Here is a 25,191-nt window from a genome sequence, read left to right on the forward strand (position 1 = left end):
AATCGTTTTTTAATAGTTTAGCCAGCGGTGGTTTTTTTGCTGCCTCCAGCTTCTTTTGAAACAATATTTGTCTTCTGGCTGTGGCAACAGCCACATGCAGAGTCAAAAACAACACACCTTCGATGTTCTGTGTGTGTCGCGTTAGGTCACGGCAGGTCACGCATGAGGCGGTACTAAATCTGCAATGGAAAAAGGAGGACGGGGCACCGCGGCCGAGCCGAGTAGAGCTTGTACTAGCAGTGGGTAAGCGCCACTAGTTACGTGTTGTGGATAAACGTAGCAAACCAGAAAGATGAAGATTTTTTTATTAGTTTAGTTTAGTATTTTATTAGTTTATTTGTCAGGGACCATGTACGGTTCAAGCCCTGTACCAGAGTTATCTATACAGCTAATTTACATCTGTATCAAATGAAACACATCCCAGACAATGACTTTAGCATCATTGGAGCAGGCATACAGGAAAGCTTCCCTGCATGCATCAGGGCAACATACTTGGCTATATCTAGTTTGATGAACAATAAAATGAATAATAATATATAATAATAATAATAATAATAATAATAATAATAATAATAATAATAATAATAACAACAATAATAATAATAATAATAACATAAATAAATAAATAAAATCAGTCTGACAACAGGTGGTTGAAAGTTGATTCAATATATATGATGGTAAAATAAGGAACTGCAGAACACATGTTAAACATTGGGCACAGTACTACTTCTATACAATTCATGGATTATGATTTTGTTTGTATTCTTTTTTTTTTTTTATTGTTGCTCCTGACTAACCGAAAATACACAATAATTAAAATGAATTAAAGGTAATTGTAGCAAAACGTAACCGGTAATTATTAATGCAGTCATTAACATTATTTGGATGTCTTATATGGATCAAAATGTGCTCATTGATGCAGTACCAAAGGAATCCGGCAAAGAGAGGCAATAATGGCATAATTGATTACCAGGTTTCCGAAATGCAGACCCAGATTAAGCATCTTTTTTATTTCATGCTTTTTTTCTTCCTTGTCAAAACAATTTAATTTGACTGCCGAATGTATTTCTTAAAAAACGTGTAGTCTTCAGCCCCCAGCTGACTAAAGCTGACTCAAGTGACATCACTTGCGGACATTCATCAGACTTCACACAGCTCCTTCTGGAGACACTAAAGGCTTTATACTGTTTTGATATCCAATCTGGGGAGCCACAATTCAAAAGCTTCTCCCAAGATGTTTACAATGTTTGTCTTTGGATTGATATTTGTGATCTGCTCTGTGAAGAAAGGGTTCTTTTAACCCCAAGCTTGTTTTGTTGTGGGTGGTGGGGGGAAAAACCCCCATCCAATACAGACGAGTGTATGAAGATGGGTTTCCCTTATTCTTCATGTTCTGAGTTTCTGGATGCTTTGATATATCCTGCACAGACTAAGAAAGCTAGGTTATTTGTTATTTGTTCCACCACCTGTGTGAACCTAAAGGCTTCCGCCTTGTATCTAGACTCAGGTGCTAATTAGGGGTGGGGGAAAAAATCGATACAGCATAGTATCGCAATATTTTCTGTGGCAATACTGTATCGATACACAGACGCCAAGTATCGATCTTTTATGATATATGTGTTGGTCAGTTTGTCTGCTTGACAATCTGATTTTGCAGCAATACAATTGAAGTGAGATGAACAAACCGAGAAATGTATATTTTTAGATAAAACAGATGTTGACAAAGTTTCCTTTTGGGGACATAATTTGAAATTGGGAAAAATTTGAAGTTGGAAAAAAGGTAATGAATTGCAATATATCGCAGAATATTGCAATATGTTTGAAATCGCAATAATATCGTATCGTGACGTAAGTATCGTGAAGATATCGTATCGTAAGGCCTCTGGTGATTCCCACCCCTAGTGCTAATGCCTGAACAATGGCTATATTCTGTTAGCTAGAGTATTTTTAAAGCTTTCCCCTCTACCTCCTCCATGTATGTAAATGTCAGCCAAAGTAAGAGACAACTTTGAACATTGAAAGAAATCTTGTACTTTAAGTAGGACTCATTCCAATAGTAGGGGTTGTCAATGCACCACATCCAACGTTCCAAGATATACACCATTAAAGCAGCAGACCAGAGAAACTCAAAGCAGAACAGAAAGGAGCTGTCAAGCGGTACCATATTGACCATACAGCAGTTGCATGTCTTCCTCCTCATATCCATTGTATTGGGTCTGCACATTTAGTACAATGGCATTTTTACTCTCTGTAAGAATGAGAAAGAGGAGTGTTGGCACTCCAGGATCCCAGGCCAGTTGAAGAATCTAAATAATCTTTGAGGTACAGCTATAGGTACATCGGTTTCCTTACCAATTCTACTGTTTGGGTATTGCTTGGTTTTCCTTTATTTGGGATAATTTATGATGGATTAAACACCTGTCTCCAGAGATCTCATTTACTCGAATAAGAAACAAAACTATTAATGTATATCACAACAAGCTGTTTGATTGATTCTGATAGCTAGCAGTTGACTGTTTTTTGTTGTTGTCTGTCAGAAATTCAGCCATTACTGAATTCCTGTACTAGTGTCTCCTGCAACGACTTAAACTTAAACAATCTAAATAGGAGATGAAGTCAATTCTCTGAGGCTCCATCTCTGTCTTCTTTCACTTTCTAAAAGGCTTATCGCTTTTTTTCTTCTTCTCCCTAGCTCACTAGCAGTTTTCCCTTCATCTTTAAAGTCCCTGTGTAACTGATATAGATTGATATGGAACCTCTTCTGCTGAGCGATGTGAATTAGCCTCAGTCAAGCAGCGGCTCTATTCATTAACTTAAGCCTGGGCAACTCTGGAACAAAGTGCCTCGCTCCTCTAAAGCGACAGCACACAATGCCTAATAAGTCTTTACGTGCTATTAGGAAGGCTTTGAAATGCAGGCTGAAAAGTCTGACGCCCCCAGCCCTCCTCTTTCCGTTTACACTGAGTGCCGATTGTCATTTATTGAATGCTCTAATAGGAAACGGCTGTGCTAGCCTCTGTACGCCTTTTTAATAGCTCTCCGAAACATTAAAAGTGGGGAATTTATTAGGGTGCTTTTTAACTAATGAATCAGGGTCTAGGCGTCCCATGCTTGCCACAGTGGTAAAAGCCTTCCTAATTTATCCGAATAAATATGTTACGCAGTGTGTTGTGAGTGAGAGCAAGTGCCACACTTTAGCAGTACTGATGGACCGAACCGGCACGGAAACAATCACTACTACTACTACTACAAGACACTGGAACTCAAATATAGACCGAAGCCTTGGCAGCACACACAATTGAACTACTAATTGATAGGAATCCACTCAAGTTGCTAACACATTCTGAGAAATGACATTCCTACAGGGACACAGTCTGTAGAGGGAGAAGGATTAAAGGATGCAGAAAGCTTCTCTCTTTAGCTGCTGCAGGAGAGCCATAGTGGGCGTGGGTGGGTTGAAAGGCATAGAAAATAAATGACTCTTAGTTCCCCCTCAATTTGTGCTGTGTATCTTCTGGCTGCTCGACACCTAAGACTTCCTTATTGCGTGATTTTCCTTCTCTTGTCGTGAGAGAAGTGTTGAGTATCCCTGAAAGTACGGAAATCTACTGGAATGGATTAGTAAACAAAAATGGCATTTGTGTTAGAGAAGAGAAACAACAGAATGGAGAGGCATGACTCTGCTGTTGTACTAATGGAATTAGTGGCGAGTACAGTATCCTGAATTTATCAAGACAACATTAAGGAAGTGTTGACTTTGCATTGACAGCAAACCAGATCAATGGGAAATTAAAACGGTAGCAGGTCGGAAAAAAGGGAGGCTTCCTCCTAAAATATGATCAAACACAATAGAACTGACTGCAGTTTGTGAGTGAGAACAAGCCTAGTCAATTTTATTTATATAGCCCAATATTATAAATTTGCCTCAAGGGGTTTTACAATCTGTACAGCATACCACACCCTCTGTTCTTAGACCCTCGCTTAGGATAAGGAAAAACAGCAGGGATCCCTCTCCCTTTGCTGTCAGGTAGGTTTCATGGTTATTTCAGTCCCTCCAGAAAAACGCGGTTATGCGATCGCATAATTCAATGCATAATCGGCCAAAGTCCGCATATTGATGCGGGGGTCGCATTTTTTCAAATACAGCGCACTTTCACCGCATAAATTGCCAATTTCCGCGCAAAATATGCGGGGCTTGCAGGATTTCATAATCCCCGCATTTTCGTTGCAAAAAAAGTCACATATATCTTAGCAGAAAGTTGGAAAATGTTGTGTTTACTTCACACAAGAGCAGCCATTTTCCCCTGTTGCCATGGGAACGTTATGAAGTGACGTAATTACGCGATGTGAACATCATCGAAAAGCAGGGTGTTGGGGGAATCACTTTTTTTTCTCTTTTTCATCAAACCGCAATTTTTGCAATTTCCCGCAATTTCATTGCATAGAATTGCATAAATATCCCGCATATTCCATTGCATTTTTTAAGAAAACGTGCCGCATAATCAAGGATTATTGCCCGCGACACTCACAAAAAAACTCTGCATTTTTCTGGAAGGACTGTTATTTACATGCATTAAAAGTCACTACAATGCAGGAAATGAAATTGCTGTGTAAACTATGGCCCCTTGGTTGCAACTGCCCCTGCTTTGAGCCGCTGGCCAGCTTTTGATGTGAAACATTGTCCAGGAAGTGTTTTGGGTTTAATTGATATCTAAGCCTGTGTCAAATTAAGGCCTGGTTCTGCTGTTGAGCTAAATAAACAGCAGCTGGTTTTTATCACACGAAAATCCATCTCGTCAGGCTTCAAGTAATGCGTTTGTGTCTGAACTACCTGCTTACCGGACCAATCAGCATCCGGTGAGGAGTCACTGGCAGCTACGGTCGTGTTTTAGTGTGTGTGTGGGTGTGTGTGTGTGGGTGTGTGTGTGTGTGTGGGTGTGTGTGTGTGTGTGACGGTTTGTTTAAAACATCATTGACAGACGTGATAGACGGATGGTTCATTCAGTCACTTGCCAGGTATTATTTTTTTAAAGCTTTTCAGATGATTCTGTGTAACAAACAACATTAGGTTAAAATAAAGGCTACTGTTTGAGAATGTATGGTAATGGATTGAGGTGATTTTTTTTTTTTTTTTTTAATGCTTGGAAAATAATCATTTCGAACACTACGCCCACCCTTCTCGCCTCCTTCACATCTATCTTATCTATGACTCAAATTGTAAGATTGATGTCTGAATGCCGACCTTACACCAAAAGACTTTTCAAGCAGTTCCATTGCCGCAGGCTATTTTCCAGTATCGGAATGAACTCTTGAGAGTCTTGCTAGAGTTGGGGTGCTCCCGTCGTCTCAATCGTCTGGTGTAAGGTGGTCATAAATCTCAGTCTGAGTCAGTCTTTTTCCCATCTGGACGTTCCGACAGAATCAAACGTGTTTGATATTATCATCAGTTTTAAGTCTTCATTCTCGTGAAGTCAAATCATGTGAACATTGCCAACAACCAATGGTTGCTCTCCGTCCAGCACCAAACAGGAAGCAGCAACAGCTAGAGCCAGTGTTGTTTTATGGTTGCTATGGCGCCATTCTAAGCTAAATGCTAAAGAGGGAAAGTTGCTGATTTTCAACATTCTGAAGCGAGTCATCCAACGGGAGTTTTACCGGTGGTAGACGCAGACATCCAGGTACTGGAGACGTTCATCTGCATGTACAGCAGAACAGAAAATCGACAAACTTTTCCTTAAGTTACCAGCTAACGCTAGCAGTAGCTAGCTAGCTTGGTTACATTTTTCTAAATTAATTTTGTTGTAGCCTTGCAATGTGTGACCCTGCAAGATCTCCAGTCTTTGCATATTATGACAGTCTTTAATGTTAGATGTGAGATGATTGTCTTTAGATGTGGGATGGTGTCTGACTTTAGTCTTTTCAAAGTCTGTGCAAAGTCTTCTAGTGTATGGTAGGCATAAACGTGGAAAAGATGCAGTTACGGGTTTCGATTGATGGTCTACATTCTACTACTTTTCGTCTCAGCTGACGGTCACAGGTGAGCAGGCCTGGTTCTGTCATTCTAGTATGTTCCGCCATCCAAATCCTCACTCAACATCCTTTGATTCTCCGTGCTGTCGACAGCTTGCCCTCTCCTTTCCTGTGCAGGAAGCAGCCAGTGTATAAGCACAGACCTGCAAAGATGAGGCAGAACTGAACAGCCCTCCATCCATAATTAATCCACTTTAATTGGATTTCCTAATCCAGTTTTGATGTGGTTCCCCCACAGCACACAACTGTGGCTCTGTGTTTGCTTAGACTTGCTAAGCAGAAGCTGGGAGTCTTCAAGTCTTCTTTGAAGGATTCAAGGGTTCAAGATAGGCCTGCCCGATAAATCGTTATAAAATCGCGATCTCGATTCACCCCTGTTCGCTATTACATTTTTAAATGACTTCCGATTTTTTTTTTCTTCTTCTCCTTCAATTAATTTATTGAAAGCATTTCACATTGACATCTTTTAATTATGTTAAGACGTGTTCAAGGAGGTCAGATAGATCTTTTTTAGATTTATAAAGATTATTTTTTGGGGGGTTTTCCCTTTATTACATAGAGATAGTGGATAGGCATGAAAGGGGGACAGAGATGGGGGGTGACACGCAGCAAAGGGCAGCAGTTGACTAAAAAGAGGAATAAAAAAAATCATCTTTTAGAAATTGATCTTAATGCCTTAATTAAAAAAATGAGGAAAAATCCAACCTTTAAGGACACCAATTTTCTTTGTGAATGAATAATGTATCGTAAATAAATAAATGTTCTTCCTTTATATAAAGGGGGCATAAGTATACACACCCCTATGTTAAATTCCCATAGAGGCAGGCAGATTTTTATTTTTAAAGGCCAGTTATTTCATGGATCCAGGATACTATGAATCCTGATAAAGTTCCCTTGGCCTTTGGAATTAAAATAGCCCCACATCATCGCATAGCCTTCACCATACCTAGAGATTGGCATGGGGTACTTGCCATAAAATCATCTCTCTATGCAAATCAAACCAGCTATTAGGCTAACTGAAATAAAACCATGCCAACCTCACCCTTCCCTTTCCTATCGTGTAGCAGGGCCTACGGTGGCCTTCAGGTCACGTAAAAACTCCAAAGGCACTATCTAGAGCAGAAACTGGCCCGCCAAAGGGTCCTATCAGGCCCACTGGATGACTTAGCAAAGTGTGAAAATTGGACAGTATTTTAAACAAAACTATTGGTGTAAATGTGTTGTTACTGAAATGTAAACAAATTAGTTGTATGTGGGATATAGGGTGGGTGGTACTGTGTTTGTTCGAGGTTTTGGGGGTCACAATGCTTTCGGTGCTTCTACAGCAGGTGCTTATGGATGAAATGATGGATTACCTTACTTTTTGCTATCTCTATCCTACTCCCAGCCCTCCCTCTCCCTTCTTTGTGCCCTCTCCCCCTCTTCTTCCTCCTGCTGCTGCTGCTTTTGCTGCTGCTCTATAGGGAAATGAATGGGCCTCCTGTTTGCTGCATCCGCATCTCACTCTGTCAAACTCCACCATGCATTTGGTACGAAGGCTTGGTGTGTGTGCTCAGAGTGCACGTGGATCCATAGGATTGGCTCTGGGATTCACGTGTGTGTGTGTGTGTGTGTGTGTGTGTGTGTGTGTGTGTGTGTGTGTGTGTGTGTGTGTGTGTGTGTGTGTGTGTGTGTGTGTGTGTGTGTGTGTGTGTGTGTGTGTGTGTGTGTGTGTGTGTGTGTGTGTGTGGGGGTGTGTTTGGCCAGGTCATTTAGTACTCTGCATGCAGGCTTGGAGTAGGCTGATAAGCTGTTTGCAAAAACTGGCAATTAAAAGTTGATCAGGCTGTCAATTCAAATGGAATGAAATGGAACCAGAAAGTAATTAAAAGGATGGCATGAAAATGACAACAATTATATCTCTTAGCTTCCCATTACCGATGCACAGAGGAATTTAATTAGTTTAGCAGCTCATGTAGTGACTCATACAGTAAACACACAATAACCGAAAAATGGCATCCAACGCAAAAAAATTGGTGGCTGTTTAGAGAGACTGCCCATCTCAGTTTCACTATTAAACCTACAAACAGGGAGGCCAGTGTATATGGCAACACTGGTGTTTAGCTGTTAAATCATTAGTTTGATCCTTGTGGGTCCAATTAGTGTGTTTTAAGTGGCTGGTGGATTGGTGGGATACTCCCAGTCCTCCCAGTATGCCCATATGGCCGTAGGCTGTGTATCCGCTGAGTTAATGAGCCTGTCAGCTTTCATCCCACTCAGCATTGGCCCAAGATCGGCTGATGGGCATCTTCTTTTGCACACAGTACAGTATGTACTGCTGAGAACAACTGCTTCCACTTCATAGGCAGCATACAAAGATAACTCACTCAGTCTACTGGGTGCTCCCTTTTTTTTATACAGAAACCTCAACTTAATCTTTTTGTCTCATATTCAGCCAGAGATTGGTCATCGCCTATATATCTTCATAGTCCAGAAAATATTGTGCGCAAAACCTGCTGGAGCCAGCTGGGGTTTAGAGATTGGTTTTGCCCCAGACTCTAACAGCTGCTCTCATTAAAAAAAACTTTATTTAACTAAAGGTTTACCACAGATGTGTATGGTCCTATATTAACCAGCTGGGCTCTGCAGAGGACACGCTCCATGTTTTATATGCTGGGGCCTTGCTATAAATGGGGGGGGGGGGATGCTTTCAGCTGAATGTAGCCAGGACCATTCAGCTGCAATCATGAGGATTGATTTGCAATAAAGCAGCAGGTTGTTTGTCATAACTGGTCCATGTTTTAGTGGGTTTTGATGACAGGCCTCAGAGATCTGATTGTGAGAAAACACTAAGCTACTGGAGTCCTATACTTGAGTGCTGTATCTGGGGGGGAAAGAGAACAAATGAGCCTGTTGGCTCTGGATGCATTTTCTTTCTATCTCTACTTGATAAAGTATTCTCATCTCCTGTCAACGTAATGAATTTGGCATCTTGCCTGATGATGTCAGTTTGACTTTCTGGCTCAAAGCTTTCTGCTTGTGCGACTGAATGTGAGAGTGACAAACTATAGCCACTGAATGATTGATCAGCTGAGTAGTATTGAATAACGTAATCCAGTATGCGAACACCACACACTACAGTCATAGATTCAGTATTGATTCTACTGGATTCCAATAATAAAAATGAAACCATAAGAGACTTTTCCCTTTTTTTCTTTCTGGTTTTCGGTAAGATTCTGTTTCCTACTGCCATTTACTATAAACAGGTGGGCGATGACATCTGCTTTCACTTATATAAAAGAGAAAAATGGTGAGAAACAGTGAAAGACATTAGCCAAAGTCAAAGTATATTTTCAATTGATAAGTAAGTGTGTGTGTGTGTGTGTGTGTGTGTGTGTGTGTGTGTGTGTGTGTGTGTGTATAAATACATACTGAATAATTCACAATATTTTAGTAGTAAAGTTTAGTGAAGACTTAAACTAATGAGCTCCACTTACCTGCACCACGTAGGAAAAGCACTTTGGGGCCACTAAAAAGCTGAACAGAATCAGAGTAGACTTGCCACGAGATTCTCAGGCTGATTAAATTCTTGATGAGCGAGGTTTTTCGGCAGAGCATGGTTGGTCCTATACGTTAACACCTGCATGATGTCCAGTGCTGTACGGTAACTACCTCCCCGCAACACATGCTATCACACCCTCGAGACACGCTTTGGCAGGCACAGCTGGATCTACAATTGTAAGATGCGTGTGCATACATTAACATAACAATGAAGCCAGAGAGGTTTTAAGGAGAGAATAAAAAAGCACTGAAGATTTCCAAAGAGCATTAAATGATGGCAACTTTCTATTTACAACATGTATGCTTTACCTCAAGGTGAATACTGGGGCAGGCATACATTTACATGAATTAGCATGTTTAAGGAGTGTGGGGACACTGGCTTTTCGTAACAAACAGACAAAGTCGATAAATCAAAATGAGGACCAGCCGCTCAAGTGATTGTTGTGCCTCTCTGGTCACCAGAGAGGAATGAGTGTGCAGAAGCCTCGCCAAATGGGGTGAAGCTCAGTGGTCCATAATTCAAAAATGAATATTTATAAGTAGGAGCTCAGTGGACTTGGTCTAGGGGGAAATAATTGGGTAGACAGTAGGAGACTAGAATCACACCCCCATTCAGGGAGAGTAGAAGAAGCCCTGCAGTCATTATGAAGACAATGTGTTTCGGTGACATCCATACTGTTCCTTAATTTGTTTAGTTATGGAGGGAGTGGAGTTAGTGGTAGCGCTGTATGTGGACTTTGAGATATTTGGTATTTTTCTAAACTATGAGCTTGACTGTTCACACTGTAAGCAGCTGATTTTGGGCCAGCAATAGCTGACTCCAAATCCATCAGTTAAGTGAATAAGCCATCAATAACTAATTGGGTGACATTAATAACACATAAATAAATAAAAAAAACCTTTCCTACCATGAGCTGACATAAAACTTTAACAGCACCAGTTCAGGTTTAGCAACACTAATTTAATCAAAGATCTAGAAATCTCTTTAAAATATAGCCACGTGTAAAAGGACAAAGCTTTTCCTTTTTTCAGTACCGGATAACCTGCTGCTGACAAACTTTAATTTATACAAGCCCCACAAAACAGGGAAAAACATATATGTATATATATATATGTATATATATATATATATATATATATATATATATATATATATCTTATTGACATAAGACAAACCAGTAAGAGAAAACCTAAATTGTTCTTGTTGTTGTAGTAATAGTAGTCTCGCATTGCCAGACCTTCCTCCACAGCGCTGCGGCAGAGGGTCTGGCTCGTCCACATAGCAGTCCAGGATGGGAGAAAAACGTGCTCTGGTTTATTGGCATTTCTTTAAACCAATCACAATCCTCTTGGGCGGCGCTTGCCGCTGGTCGGAGCACCAGCGCAAAATAGCCTTGGGAAGGAACTTGTTTGGGTGGAACATGTGCACGTTCAAAAGTTGTTTTAATCGTGCGAGAGAAAACTCAGATTGGACAGATAGTCTAGCTAGCTGTCTGGATTTACCCTGCAGAGATCTGAGGAGCAGTTAACCATAGTCCTCAGAAATCCACCGGAGTTTAAAATGCCAAAAAAAAAAAAAAAAGCGGAAGGTGACAGACATCCGGCCGAAATGAGGGACATCCGGCGTAATATCCGGTGGCACCTGAACAATCCCAGAAGTGAAACGTCGCCAATATGGACTATAGAAATAGTAATATAGTAAATATTATCAATTAGATGAAAAGAATAAGAGGCAAAACGTCTTGGGCTTGAGACAGCAAAATACCATCAGATTAAAATGCAATCTTATGAGTTCCTGTTCCAGACTTGGACTCTAACAGTGTTAGAAAAGGAGACGTCATCGACTCTGACAAGATAACAACTGACGACATCAAACTCTGTATTATGATTGTATTTCACACATAAATAAGTTACTGTTTGAGGCTTACGTTAGGGCATTTTCTGTACTATCCTGTAGTGTGGAAACTGTCTCCTTATGTTCACAAGTAAAAATGAACTTTGATATAACTTCAGTGGTTCCGTCTACCCTTTGATAATGAAATTATTCTAACAACTTGATACCCTGAATATCATCGTGGGTTCCTAATAGCAAGTGTGTCAATAGCTAGAACATACGGTAGTGGAGAGAGGAGACAACCTTGACAAGTTTCTTCAAAGCTATTCCAGAACTTTTTCCTCGCTATGGCATTGGAGAGCATGAGTTATCTTTTCACGTAAAAAGAATTAAAAATGACTTGCTTCATTTCCATTAAGGCAAGCCAGCAGGCAAGATGATGGATAACCGATCAATCCCTTGGAAAGCTGTACAGGTGCCGGTGCCGTTGCTGTTGTTGCATATTGTTGCATATGGCCATGAAAGCCTTGCGTTAGCTCTCAGCTAACACAAAGGTGTATACAAAACTCTCCCTCCTTTCTGGTGATCAACATTTAACAAGGTTAAAACATAGAAATGGTACATTTACAAGGAGTGTGATGGGGTCTGTTTGTTATAGTGTCTAACCAAGCTGGAGAATCGAGTCCTGGGAAGAGTTTGTTGTGTTTGAGTACAGAAAGCCTAGTTTAGTGTTATCAGTGTCATGGCTCAATATTTAGCTGATTTTGACAATGTGGATGAGTCAAGTCACCTATTGTGAGATTTCAGAACAAGACATCACATTGAGCGAGACTTGGTTAGATTTAGAGAAGGTTATGGTTTTCCCATAATGTAGTCAGGCACTGACTGCACTAATAGTGGACGGGCATTGGAGGTTGACAATTGCCCCGAGCAATTACATTGCAGCCCGTGTTGTAGCTCCCGGCTGCAGCGCTCTCGCTCAATACTGGACCAATTTTAAAAATTGTTGTGCCCATTATTCACTTAGACACTAAAACATGGGAAAATAGGGTTGAAAAATACCAAAGTTTCCCTTTAATGGTTGCAAGTCTGGAGCACTGACAGTTACTAGAAACTCACTTTAGCAGTGGCCTAAGTAATGAGTGTAATAGTTTTTAGACATAATTTGCAATGGCTGGGACGATATGCGTTTGTCCCGATTCGATCCATTCCTGATAAGTGGGTGCCGATTGGATTTGTATTGCGATTTTCACTTATTGCGATTCTAGAAGTATTGCGTTTCGATAGTATTGAGGATTGCGATTTTCTTTTCCTTCTCTAACAAAACCATAAGTTGAATAATACACTTTTAGAGACAATATATTATGAGACATTTCCAAAAAAACTAATTGTTTTCAAGAAAGAATGCACATCACAAGTCAGTCAGTCAGTCAGTCCGACATCTATTTCATTTGTAAAGAAGTCCATAACATGGATATTCTGTATTTCCTGCTTTCATTCTGTTTTGATGGAAACGGATATGATGTAGTCGCCATCAGCGGTACCATATAAACCGAAAATATTAAGGTGAATCATTGGTAAAAAACATGAAAAAATATTGAATCCAGTTTTAAAATCTTCCCAAAAAAACGTCACAATACATACGAATTTGGCCCCCATCCCTATCATTTGCATCATGAGCTGTTAAAATGTGTATCCTTTCAGATAATATTTGGACAGAACTGGAAAGCTTTGAATGGCTACAGTCAATTTCATTTGCCAGTGGGGCTGTAGTCTTAGCAGGGCTATCAGATGGCCATCACATGCACACGTAGCCAACTTCATGTTGACAATACACACATCAGTTGAGTTTCAGTGTTCTTTCTGTAGAAAATCACTTGTTGATTTTATTACTGGCAGTGGGTATTGCTGGTAATCAGCAGTCTATATGCATCACAAAACAGCCAAACTTTCGCATGTATACATCAGTGGCTGTGCCAAACTTTTCATCAGAAGCCCCCCGGACCCATACAGCACCTAGCCGAAACCACAGCCTCCCTTCACTCCTGCCAGCTTAAGTGGACTCTAATAAAGTTGCTCTTTGATGCATTAATAACCTCTTCCTCCCTACTGGGCTGTGGGGCCAACTTCCAAACAGCACCCCACATATCCTCGGCTGACATGCGCTCTTTAATTATTTCTTTCTATGAGTGTTGGAGCGAAACGAGGGCAAGAGGAAAGTGATGACATACTTCTAATGAATCCTTGAATAAATAATACTGCTGTCTAAGCTTAAGGCATCCTCTACCAGCCTAACTGGGAGAGAGGTGAAATGCAGAGGAAGCGGAGAGAGGGTGAATTAATGGAAATAAAATAAAAATTGGATATGGAAGTAGAGAACACACCTCGAACTACAGTGACCCCTATTGTACAAGATTCCACCACAGCCTGTTTACATCAATGACTATGTTTACATTCACATAATGTTCCATTTTTTTGCCCTTATTTTCCGAAAATAATTCCGACCAAGCTGTTTACATGGCAAAAAATATTCCCCAAAATTATGCATATGCCTATTTTTGAAAAGTACGTGCTGTAGTACAACCAGCAGAAGAGTATTTATCTGTGAGGTAGGTTTAGAGACACAACTCTATTTAATTATTAAAATATAAAATGTTTTGGGCAAAACATATTCCCCAAAATTATATTATGCTTATTTTTGAAAACTACGTGCTGTAGGGGGCCTTCTATGTGCAGAGGAATTTTGGAGACATGACTGTAATTATGACATATATTAAAACATTTTGGCAAAAAATATTTACCAAAATGATGAATATGCTTCTTTTTTTTTTTTTAAGTAATTGCTGTAGTACAACTAGCAGGAGACAAGTTATAATTGAGGTAAGTTTGGAGACACTACCTTATTTAATAATTTAATGAATACATATTATTGTTGTATCTCTTTTCGGTGTTGTAGTTTGTAGACGGTCCCTAAGCACTCGTCTTACTGCCGTCTCACCGCCGGCTGCTCGTAGAGACCAATGTTATTTCTCCAGGTTTTGATGAAAATGAGTTTGTAGCTCGTTGTTAACCTTACTACGTTAGGAAAGATGCGTCTTTTGTGATTTAATAACATTTCGCTATAGAGTAATTGATCCCGGAAGTTTGAATCTGTGAATATCTTTCTAACTTTGCTCACGTTTATAAAACAGAGGGCACAGATTATGAATCCATGCGCACGGTATTGTTTGATTTTTTCTCAGCTGACCCCAGGGGGGCTCCGTAGCCACGGGTCAAAAACACATGGCGAAAAACTTTCACTAGGACCTGGCCGTAGCGTTGGTTACCACTGAAGGTGAACTGACGAACTGGCGAGTAGTGGATGAATAGCCGGTGTAATTTACTGGGTGGGGTTGATTACTGGAACGAGCCAATGGTGCGAGACACTGCAGGGGATAATCATCCAGGAGAGAGGGAGCCAGAGCGACACGCCCACAATCACTCACAAGCAGTGTTCGAAACTGTTCCGTCATTCACTCGCTCACTATTCCCTATATAGTGTTTATTAAACAGTGAACCATGTAGGGAAACACTAAACGAGATCTCGGACACTCACTGAAAACACATCGTTGCGTGACTTGTGTCAGTAGATGCAACGGTTATCTTTGTGACAGGAGGCGGGCGCGCCCAGCGTCATGTAAACACACCAAAACAACAATACTTCTAATACGTCCCTGAAACAAACCGAAGACTCAGGAGAATAGTAGAAAGGCCACGCCTCTTTAGGAGAGTAGCGGCAGGTCCTGAGTGTATTGATTCCCACTGGACAAGTGAACGGGAACACAGATTATGAGCACTTATTTCGCCCCATAGTCACCAAAGTAGATATTGGACCCGTTTTTCCAGATCTGTTTCTGTCTCAGTAACAAACTCTCGCGAGATCTGGCAACACTGAGAATCTAATGTCAACTAACGTTTGTGAACGTCCTAACAAAACTAAGCTCCATGATGCTAAATATGTCTTTTAGCTCTGTAAATATCTAACGTTAGAAAAAGACCATATTAATAAATTATTTAAATATACTGTAACTTTTCATCCATCCACACAACGTTCGCTGCACGTTCAAACGAGGCCCCGTCCCTTTAGGATACAGGAAGTGTGTACCGTTACATACCACTGGCTCTGCTTGAAATGCTCCATCTTTAGTATAGAGGATCTTTGACTCAAATTAGCAGTGCTTGGGGGGATTTTATAGTGGACTTTATAGTGAATGAAATGAATTCGAACACCGCCGCAAAGTGACAAACACACTATGTAGTGCACTATTTCCGTGATAGGGAACGATTTCAAACACAGCTCCAGAGACTGACAGACAGAGACAGCAGGGAAGGGAAACCGGGGAAACGTGAGGAAAGGGGAGGTGGCAAGGCCAAATCACGACAAAGTCCCTACATACTAACTAAAGAAAAACTCTTTGTTTGGTACAGATCATTGCAAAAAATATAAAACACGTATTATTTTACAATGGAAATGAGAATAATGATACAAAAATGCTCATTCCCTCCCATATCGTGAATCCTATCAGTCAGAATATCAGTCAAAATAATCTCAATCAGATATTTCACTCGTATCGTGCAGCCCTAGTACACATGATTGACCCGTGCAGCAGCTGGATGTTTATACCCGCCTGTGTGTGTGTGTGTGTGTGTGTGTGTGTGTGTGTGTGTGTGTGTGTGTGTGTGTGTGTGTGTGTGTGTGTGTGTGTGTGTGTGTGTGTGTGTGTGTGTGTGTGTGTGTGTGTGTGTGTGTGTGTGTGTGTGGCACCAACCGTCCTTCACAGTGGCCATTTCTCTACTTATCAGAGTCAGTGTGAGATTGAGTGCCATCACCCACACTCTGTTGCCATAGTGAAGGGAGACGGAAGGCAGCTTGAGTGACAGCTGGTCCCACCACACACATTTTCTCCTCCTTCATGCTTCTTTTTGTGCAGTCACTTCATACTTGGTGGCTCGGTCACTGACACATAGTGTAACTGATCGCCTGTCTAAGTGTCCTGTCAGCACACTGGGTAGAAGATTGGCCAGTGTTTTTGTCACAGAAAATGCGGTCAACCAATAATGTTTCTGTGTTTCTGACTCTTGCCAGTCGACAATGGCAGTGATCGCTACCCCCATTTTGTTGTAGCGGCCCCAAAATCGTGACTTCCTCCCGCAGTTCACAGCATGCTACAGTTTTAATTATTATTATATATACTGTATACATGCCTTGTCATAGACTTCATTTCCTGCATTCTGACACACACCTTTATGCACCAATTTACGGTGGAAATACCTTTTATTTAGCCTATGCGAAGAAGAAAAACACAGATGATAATTCAAAATATAACAAAATTATAATGGAAAGTATGTTGTTGCGTGCCATTGGGCATTTGTAAGTGGGTATATGGAAATCTTGGAGCTTTCTTAGTGGGAATACTGCGTATACCTGCGTATCACGTAGACTACACCACTGCCTTTGTGATCCATGGGCATGCTGCGTATTTAAGTTTTTTACTATATTGGGTTATTGGACAGTTTTTATTATACAATGTTGTGAATATTTTGAGGAATTCCCCATATGTCTTTTTATTTATTTATTACAGATGTGCGTATGATGAGGATATTGTAATAATGTGTTAATCCTTCATCCTTTCCTTCCCTCACTTGCTCGCTCAGATCGGCCAGCTGGTGTTCAAGGGGATGAAGCGTCTGAACAGGATCCAGTCCATCGTGTTTGAGACGGCCTACAACACCAACGAGAACCTGCTCATCTGCGCTCCGACTGGCGCCGGCAAGACCAACATCGCCATGCTGACCGTGCTCCACGAGATCCACCAGCACCTGCAGCCCGGGGGCGTCATCAAGAAGGACGAATTCAAGGTCTGACGCCGACACACAAACACACAATCTATCCAGCTGCTGAACTCCCCAACACTAAATCTTAGCACAACAGCGCAAAAGTGCAATAAATAACACCAGCACTTTTTTTGCACTTCACACTTTGGTATTGGTACCATATTGGTAGACAACGGCACTTTTAACCGTCATTCTTTTTTTTTTTAGTGGTGCCTTTCAGATTCAATATGTTCAATATATCCATAAAAGAATGTTTGAAATGATTTCCTTTTATTTGTTTTAAATTCAACAAGCAATGTATTGTATTAGAATAAGAATATATATATATATATATATATATATATATATATATAGTATAAGAATACTGAAAAGCAGCAGAAATGCAGAACTGAGTACATTATATCTGTTTATGTATCGCGAGTGATATCGTTATCTCGATATCTCGATATTCAATAACATTATCGCATATTGCATATCTTCCATTATATTGTGCAGCCCTACTCTATTCTATTCACAAACAGAGAGATCCAGAATAAGGGGTAGCTTATGGTGCTATGGTGGATATTAGGGCTGAACAATTAATCTTTTTCAGAATCGAAATCGCGATTTGAAAGAATGCGTTTAGCTAATCGTGAAGAACGCGATTAATCAAATGTGAATCATTTAGTTAAAATGTTTGTTGTAACATCTGATTTAACGTATTTTATTCCTCTTTTCACTATTATATATACTGTTTTTTCACAAGATAAATGCTGGAATAATGTTCAGTGGAGCTTTCATTTATTTTGTATTACTTTAACGTGATGGCAGTATGTAGCGAAAGGAAAATTGCAAATCAAAACGTAATCTTTTTTTTTTTTTTTTTTGATAATTTTTTTGTGGCATTTTTAAGCCTTAATTATGACAGGATAGCTTAGACATTAGAAGGGAGAGAGAAGGGAATGTCATGCAGCAAAAGGCTGCAGGTCGGAGTCAAACCTGCAGCCGCTGCGTCGAGGACTGAGCCTATGCATATTTGCGCACACTCTACCAGGTGAGCTAACCAGGCGCCCTTAGATTTTTCCCCCCCAAATTGTTCAGCCCCAGGGGATATGATGCAATTTGAATGAATGAAGGAATGAATAAAATCATTACTTAGAACGATTATATGAAAAAATAAATAAATAAATAAATAAATATAAATATATATATATATACACACATATACAAATGATTAACAAAAAAACACAATGTATAAAAAAAATAAATAAATAAAGATCTCAACATAACACTTGAACTGTTTGAAAAGGCATAGCTAGAAGCCCCAGGCTTATCAGGTCCTACCCCCCGTCTTTACCACATCTAAATCACAGTCAAACGTGATAAATCAAACCATTATTATTATAAATAATACAAAAATACTACTCCAATTTATGTCCTACTTTATATATTAAGATAAGGAAGAACAAAAGTTTGATTACACATCACTGGGTCTGGGCAATATATCGATATTACATCGTCATCGATATATATACATTTTGGGTGTTAAAGTGAACTTTCTGAACTTACCAGACTGTTCTAGTTTTGTGAAAGCACCAGTAGCCAACCCTACAAAAATATCGGGATATTTGGTGCTCTCCATATCGCCCAGCTCTACATATTGCACTGGTTGTTTGTAGGAAGTCTTTTTACTTGGACTGACTGTTATGTCAGTCAGAGTCACAGTCAGAATTCAAAAGAATTTCTGTGTAATGTCTAAGAATGTCTGCGATAACTGCTGAATATTTCCAGTGTCCCTCACAGCCCAGAGTCTCTCAACATGCCTCATGGAGATTAAGCAGGCTCCTTGCTGAGACTCACACACCCCATGCAGAGATTCAGATCTGATCCTTGCAGCTTTGGATGCTGGGAGTTCATGCAGCATTTAAATGGGAGCTTTCTGATAGATTTAAGTCAAGGACAGCTAGATTTACTTGATTAGGTTTACCTCCAAGAGGCTTCGTCCGTTTTGCTAACTTGTGCAGCGTTTTCTTTTCATTTAAAGCTTGGCTAGGCAGTTCATTTTTGGTGTTGTTGGGCAAACATTCCATAATAATCTTTCAGCATATTGAAATTGGAGTGGCATGAGAGAAAACTAGACTTCTACATCTCCTCCTTGGCTCTAGCCTGTCAAGGAAGACTTTGGCCAATCACAGATCGTTTCAGAGACAGAGAGAGCGTTCCTATTGGCTGTTCTACAAATGCAGATGCACGTGCACATCCCTTCGGTGAAAGTTCTGCTAACCGCGGCCGAAGGCTCAGGGCTGCAGCTGATTCAAGGCTAAACTATTAGATGAGAGACTTTGTTGTCACCCATCTATATACATAGAGGAATGAAATTCTGAAAAACAAATGAGTCCAGTTTACGGTCCAGGTAGCAGAAATGTACAGTAGGGAGAACTGGTCTGCTGGGGTTAGCATTTAGCCTAGCACGAATACCGGCTCATTTGTGGCGTTTTACGACTCCTCTCACACAGCCTCCGGCGTGTGTTTGTTGAGACGGCAGCATTAGCCCAGCATTCAAAGCTTCGTAGAGGCTCAAGTAGCTCATTTTCACAGCTTCAGAAATAATCAATGGAGTGACACCGCTGTTCCACGTGCCTGTCTGCTGCTGCTGCTCTGCTCTCTGCTATGTTCACATTTTTGAGAATGTAATTAATAATTTCCTTAGTGATGTCTTATTTCACCCACCCGCAAACCATCCGCCTATTAATCAGAATGTTTATATTTATGATCCGACCAGCTCGATCCGCGGCTATAATTGCAGGCGCCGCCCAATGTATCCTCGCTTATAGCTCCTCCGGCGAGCCTCCTCGCTCCTTGAGACGGAGCGCTGAGATAGATTTCCGGGTCACAAGCCTGAGGAGTGAGGAGACAAGGAGGCACAACATTGAGCACTGGGATAGGCCCCAGACGGAGGCTCATGTCATGACGTAGTTGAGATGAATCATCGTCGGTGGACAGCTACCTGTATGCAAAGATTTTTTTTTTCTTAATCTTTAGGCAAACTGAGAAAGGTATTAGCGTTCTCACTAATCAGGAACTGTACCGATTTAAGGCTGGTTCTCGGTGTCCACTGCACAGCTGTTTTGTCTAGGGGGGGGAAATGATAAACAGTATTGCATGATTTAAATCTGAGGCCAGTAAAGCATAATTGGGGAAAGCCTTACCTCCCTCCCTCCATGACTACCTTCCTTCCTTCCTTTGTCAGAAATTGTGGTTTAACTTTGTTTGTTTTGTCTTTTCATCTTTCAAATCAATCGTTAGACAGTTTATGTGCGTGTTGTTTCAGAAGTTTATTATGAATACTTCATTTTGAAATAAAAAACAGGAGATGAAAGTGGTCAAAATTAAATACAACAAGAATGAGAAATTAGAACAGTAAATATATGCACAAAAAGACAGCTATTGGCAACTTAGTCTAAAAATATTGGTACTTCTTCGTACACCCATTGTGTCAAATCGTAACACACACTCAGATAAATAATTCAGACATCCAAAAGGCTTTGTTCTCTTTCACGTAGGCTTACACACACACGCTCTCTCACACACACACACACACACACACACACACACACACACACACACACACACACACACACACACACACACACACACACACACACACACACACACACAGCGTTGCACTGTGCCAGCCAGTGAAGATAGCCACTTTTTCATACATCACCATTAAACTTTACCCATGCAAGTGGCTGGCATCATATTTCTCAATAAATTGTGATTTGTGCTGGTTGCCAGGGAACAAATGATCCGGCCTCGGTTTGCTCATTTATCACCACAGTGTCCTTCCAGTCCCACTCTCCTGTACCCCCCTTCCATTCCCCACTCTACCCCTATCTGTTCTCTGTCCTATTTATCTCTTTGTCCCTCTCCCTCTCTCTGTAGATCGTATATGTGGCTCCTATGAAGGCCTTGGCAGCTGAGATGACTAATTACTTCAGTAAGCGACTGGAGCCACTGGGCATCACAGTGAAAGAACTCACTGGAGACATGCAGCTAACCAAAGGAGAAATCCTACGAACACAGGTGCGCGCACACACACACACACACACACACACACACACACACACACACACACACACACACACACACACACACACACACACACACACACACACACACACACACTGAGTTCTATTATGTCTCCAAAAAAATAGTTCAAACTAAGGGTACAAAAATCAGTCCCTCCTCCGGGTGCCCTCTGCTACACATGTTCTCTGTATGTTCTCTAGCACCCCCAAGTGGATTGGATTGTGACATTTATTGGAGCGAGAGTTCCATCATTTATTCTCCAAAATGGGGGTGGCAGTAGCTCAGTCCGTATGGAGTTGGGTTAGGAACCGGAGGGTCGCTAGTTCAAGTCCCCGTACGATGCCAGTTCACCTCGCCAAGGTGCTCTTGAGCAAGGCACCGAACCCCCAACTGCTCGGGGGCGCTCCTCCAAGGAGCAGCCCCCCTCACTCTGACATCTCTCCATTAGTGTGTTTAGCATGTATAGGTCCTGAGCGTGTTTGTGAAATTGTGAATTTCCCCTCACGGGATAAATAAAGGCATTCTTCTTCTTCCTGGTTTCTGTCACTTTATATATCTTTCCAGTTCTGGTATCTGCATCTCAAGCCCCGTTTCTAGCCTTATTGTCAATGAAAAAGAAAAAAACATCACATTAGAACCAAAGGGACTGTAGCTCAAATATGACACAAGTTGATTTACAGTTTTGCCGGGCTTTTTCAGCGTAAAATAAAGCCACACTAGAGCGCCGCTTACTGTGCTCCGTGGCTGCAAAACAACAAGCTGCTGCTTCGGAAAACCCAAACTTATGCATGGTTAAATTTGGAATAGATGATCAAATTCAAAACCTAACTTTTCCAAAAAAAAAAAAAAAAAACTGATTCAGTTGGAATCTTAATTTTTTTAAACGATTCCCAATCCTAGCTGTAATGCTGATTTAAAGCATCTACTAACTTATTACTTAACTAGACGGCTCATAATGATTACCTTTTTTGGCTCATGTCCCTGAGACGTTGATGAATCTCTGAGAGAGGTACTACGGACCATCATTTTAGACAATATTCAGGACTTTTATAACTTAATTCTCTTCATGTGAAGAGTAGACAAAGGGCTGCTTTGAATGAAATACAAACTGAGCAATAGTGATGTCCTGAACCAATCTGAAGGATCGGTATCTCGGCTGATCACAGCATATTTGAAGGGATTGTATCGGCTGAAATAAAACCAATTATATGGTGATGCTTTCTTAACTATTCTCTTCTTGGTTATTTTAACACCTCTGCCTAGTGTCGGAAATCTGCTCTCCTGTAAGACAGCCAATAACAAAAAACATAGAATAACACCAGGCGTACAATTTGAGCAATCACCTCTCAATGCATGGTGGTGCAGCCAACTCAGTTTTATTTTATTTATTTCATTGAGATTAAGAATCTCAATGAAAGATTAAAAATCCCTTTTTCAAGATTGTCCTGGCCAAAAACGCAGCACTCCAATCACACATACAAAGAACTCAAAAACATTAAAAACATTAAACAACTGAATCTGCAAATATTTCCCAAGGTCAGCCACAATCATAAATGCATCAGGCAAAACATATAATTTGACATCCTCTTAAAAGTGACCAATGAGGCCAGCTCATTTCTGTAACTTTCTGTAACTTGTTCCAGGTTATGGGAGCAGCTACTCTCACTTTGCCAGACCTTCCTCCACAGCGCTGCGCAGGAAGGTCTGGCTTTTCCACACAGCATTCCGGGATGGGAGAAAAACGTGCTCTGGTTTATTGGCATTTCTTTAAACCAATCACAATTGTCTTGGGTGGCGCTAAGCACCGGACGCAATAATGGTGCCTCTGCAAAATAGCCTCTATAGGGAACTTGTTTCGGTGGAACGTGTACATTCAAAAGTTGTTTTAGTCGTGCAACAGAAAACTCTGATTAGACAGATAGTCTAGTTAGCTGTCTGGATTTACCCTGCAGAGATCTGAGGAGCAGTTAACCATAGTCCCCAGAAATCCACCAGAGTTTAGAACGCCAACACAAAGAAAGTGGAGGGTGTCGGACACCTGGCCGAAAAGAGTGACATTGTATTTCTGGCGGCACCGGCGCAATCCCAGAAGTGGAACGTCGTGAATATAGACTAGGGGAGCAGCAAACTTAAAAGCTTTTTTTCCCAGTTCAGTTCTGACCTTTTGGAACAGACAGCAAGAAAAGATCCTGATACCCAAGATTGTACTATTTAGTCTGGTGAAGGTCAAAAGGTAGGAGGGAAGTAGACCCAAAATAGCCTTGTAAATAAAGATATGCCACTGTTAAAGTCTACAGTGTTGACAGAGAAGACTATCCACCATGTTCATACAGTGCACAATGGTGAGTGAGGCAGTCAATGAGATGTTTTTTTTTCTGTTGAGTGGTTAGCTAACCCTAACCCAATTGGGTTGTTAAGGTAATTAAGTACTGAGCAGCAGATGAAGTCCATTTTTTTGTTATTGTGGAGACTTATGGAACGTGTGAATTCAACCTCAGATCTCCTAGAGAGAAACCCCCCCCCGCATGCTAGGGTTTACTTTACAGTTGTAGGGAAGAGGATGGATTTATTACAAAGAGGCCCAAGAAAGAGGGATGAAAGCTGTGGATTGAGCATATATTTAGTGAGAGAACCTGGCTCCTCCAGCTCAGAGGGAAACAGAGATTGGTAGATCCCGCCTGAAAGACTGCGAAGGTTCGGAAAACATGCATATCTGTTAAATCCAAAAGAGTTGGGATTTGAAAGATTGCGCAGCTTAGAGTTAAAGTTTATAAGCCTTGTGGGACTTGTGAATAGAGAAAAGGAAAGGTTGGGGTTTGGTGTGTGTAGGGGGTGGTGGTGCTGGTGGCAGCAGTCGGGTTTAGTTCTAAGAAATGAGGCCAATTCCAGCTAATCTAAAGGTGTATTAAAGTTGCATTTCTATCAGGTCATGTGAAAAGATTTCCCAAAGAGAATGATTAGTCAAGATTCGCAGCAGCTCTGCAGCACTCCACTGTCTCTCTTTCACTAAACCTTCAACACTTTCTCTCCCTCATCCCTCCATTCGACTGTGTTAGTGACACATTGACACAAAGTGGAAAGGACTGTCCACATTTAACATTAGGCCGTAACTGTGTCTCCTCAAAAAACTCCTTTTTTTTTTTTTTTCCCTTTTTTTTTTGGGGGGGGGGGGGGGGAAACTTTTCCTCACAACTTCTTTCTTCTTGCCTTTTTGTTGGGGGGGAGGGGGGGCTTGACTTCAACCACTTTCAAAGTGTATGGAGGGAAGGCAGTATTGCATCAAGAGCGTATCTATTGTTAGACACGTTCCATTTTGAGGCCTTCATCATGGTCATCATGGTCATTATACAAACTCATTTCAAGCACCGGAAACAATTCGTACAACACATCATAAGATAAGGTTTGTTTTCAAAAGAGATTTCAAAATCAACGTTTCAGCTTTAGCGCCATATTATCTCTTTACACGTTGCTCTAGAAAAAAAATTGGGCGACATCATACGGAAAGCTATGTGAAAATGCCCTCAGACCACAGAGGGTTGAACACTGTTGCTCTCTCTAAACCGTTTTGGGATTTATTGCAACCCAAAATGACAATATTTTCTTGTTTTTGTATTAAGAAACTTTGACCATTTTGAATGTCATTTTGCGGTTATTTTTAAAATGTGCATGTCAGCTGTAAAAAATGTTATTTATCCACCACAATATTGCTGGGAATACAAATAGTTTACCTAGTAATGTCATGAAAAATGTGTGGCTTTGGCTGTTATTTTAGTCGGTAAATATGACCAATTTCTGGGCAATGTTGTCAGCAGCTGGAAATTGGGAAGAGCTGTAACCTTTTT

The 25,191-nt window shown here is 40.8% G+C and overlaps 1 protein-coding gene across 4 annotated transcripts in view; it reads left to right on the forward strand.

The window, feature by feature from the left end:
* ascc3 (activating signal cointegrator 1 complex subunit 3) overlaps positions 1–25,191 on the forward strand; it is a 193,131-nt gene that overhangs the window by 49,848 nt on the left and 118,092 nt on the right. For all 4 annotated transcript variants that reach the window (XM_039805613.1, XM_039805615.1, XM_039805614.1 and 1 more), the window contains 2 exons: positions 17,099–17,302; positions 21,203–21,343. In XM_039805613.1, the coding sequence (XP_039661547.1) occupies positions 17,099–17,302; positions 21,203–21,343 (345 nt within the window). The remainder of the gene's footprint in view (positions 1–17,098; positions 17,303–21,202; positions 21,344–25,191) is intronic.

Source organism: Perca fluviatilis, chromosome 7 (assembly GCF_010015445.1).
Source record: "Perca fluviatilis chromosome 7, GENO_Pfluv_1.0, whole genome shotgun sequence".
Taxonomy (NCBI): domain Eukaryota; kingdom Metazoa; phylum Chordata; class Actinopteri; order Perciformes; family Percidae; genus Perca; species Perca fluviatilis.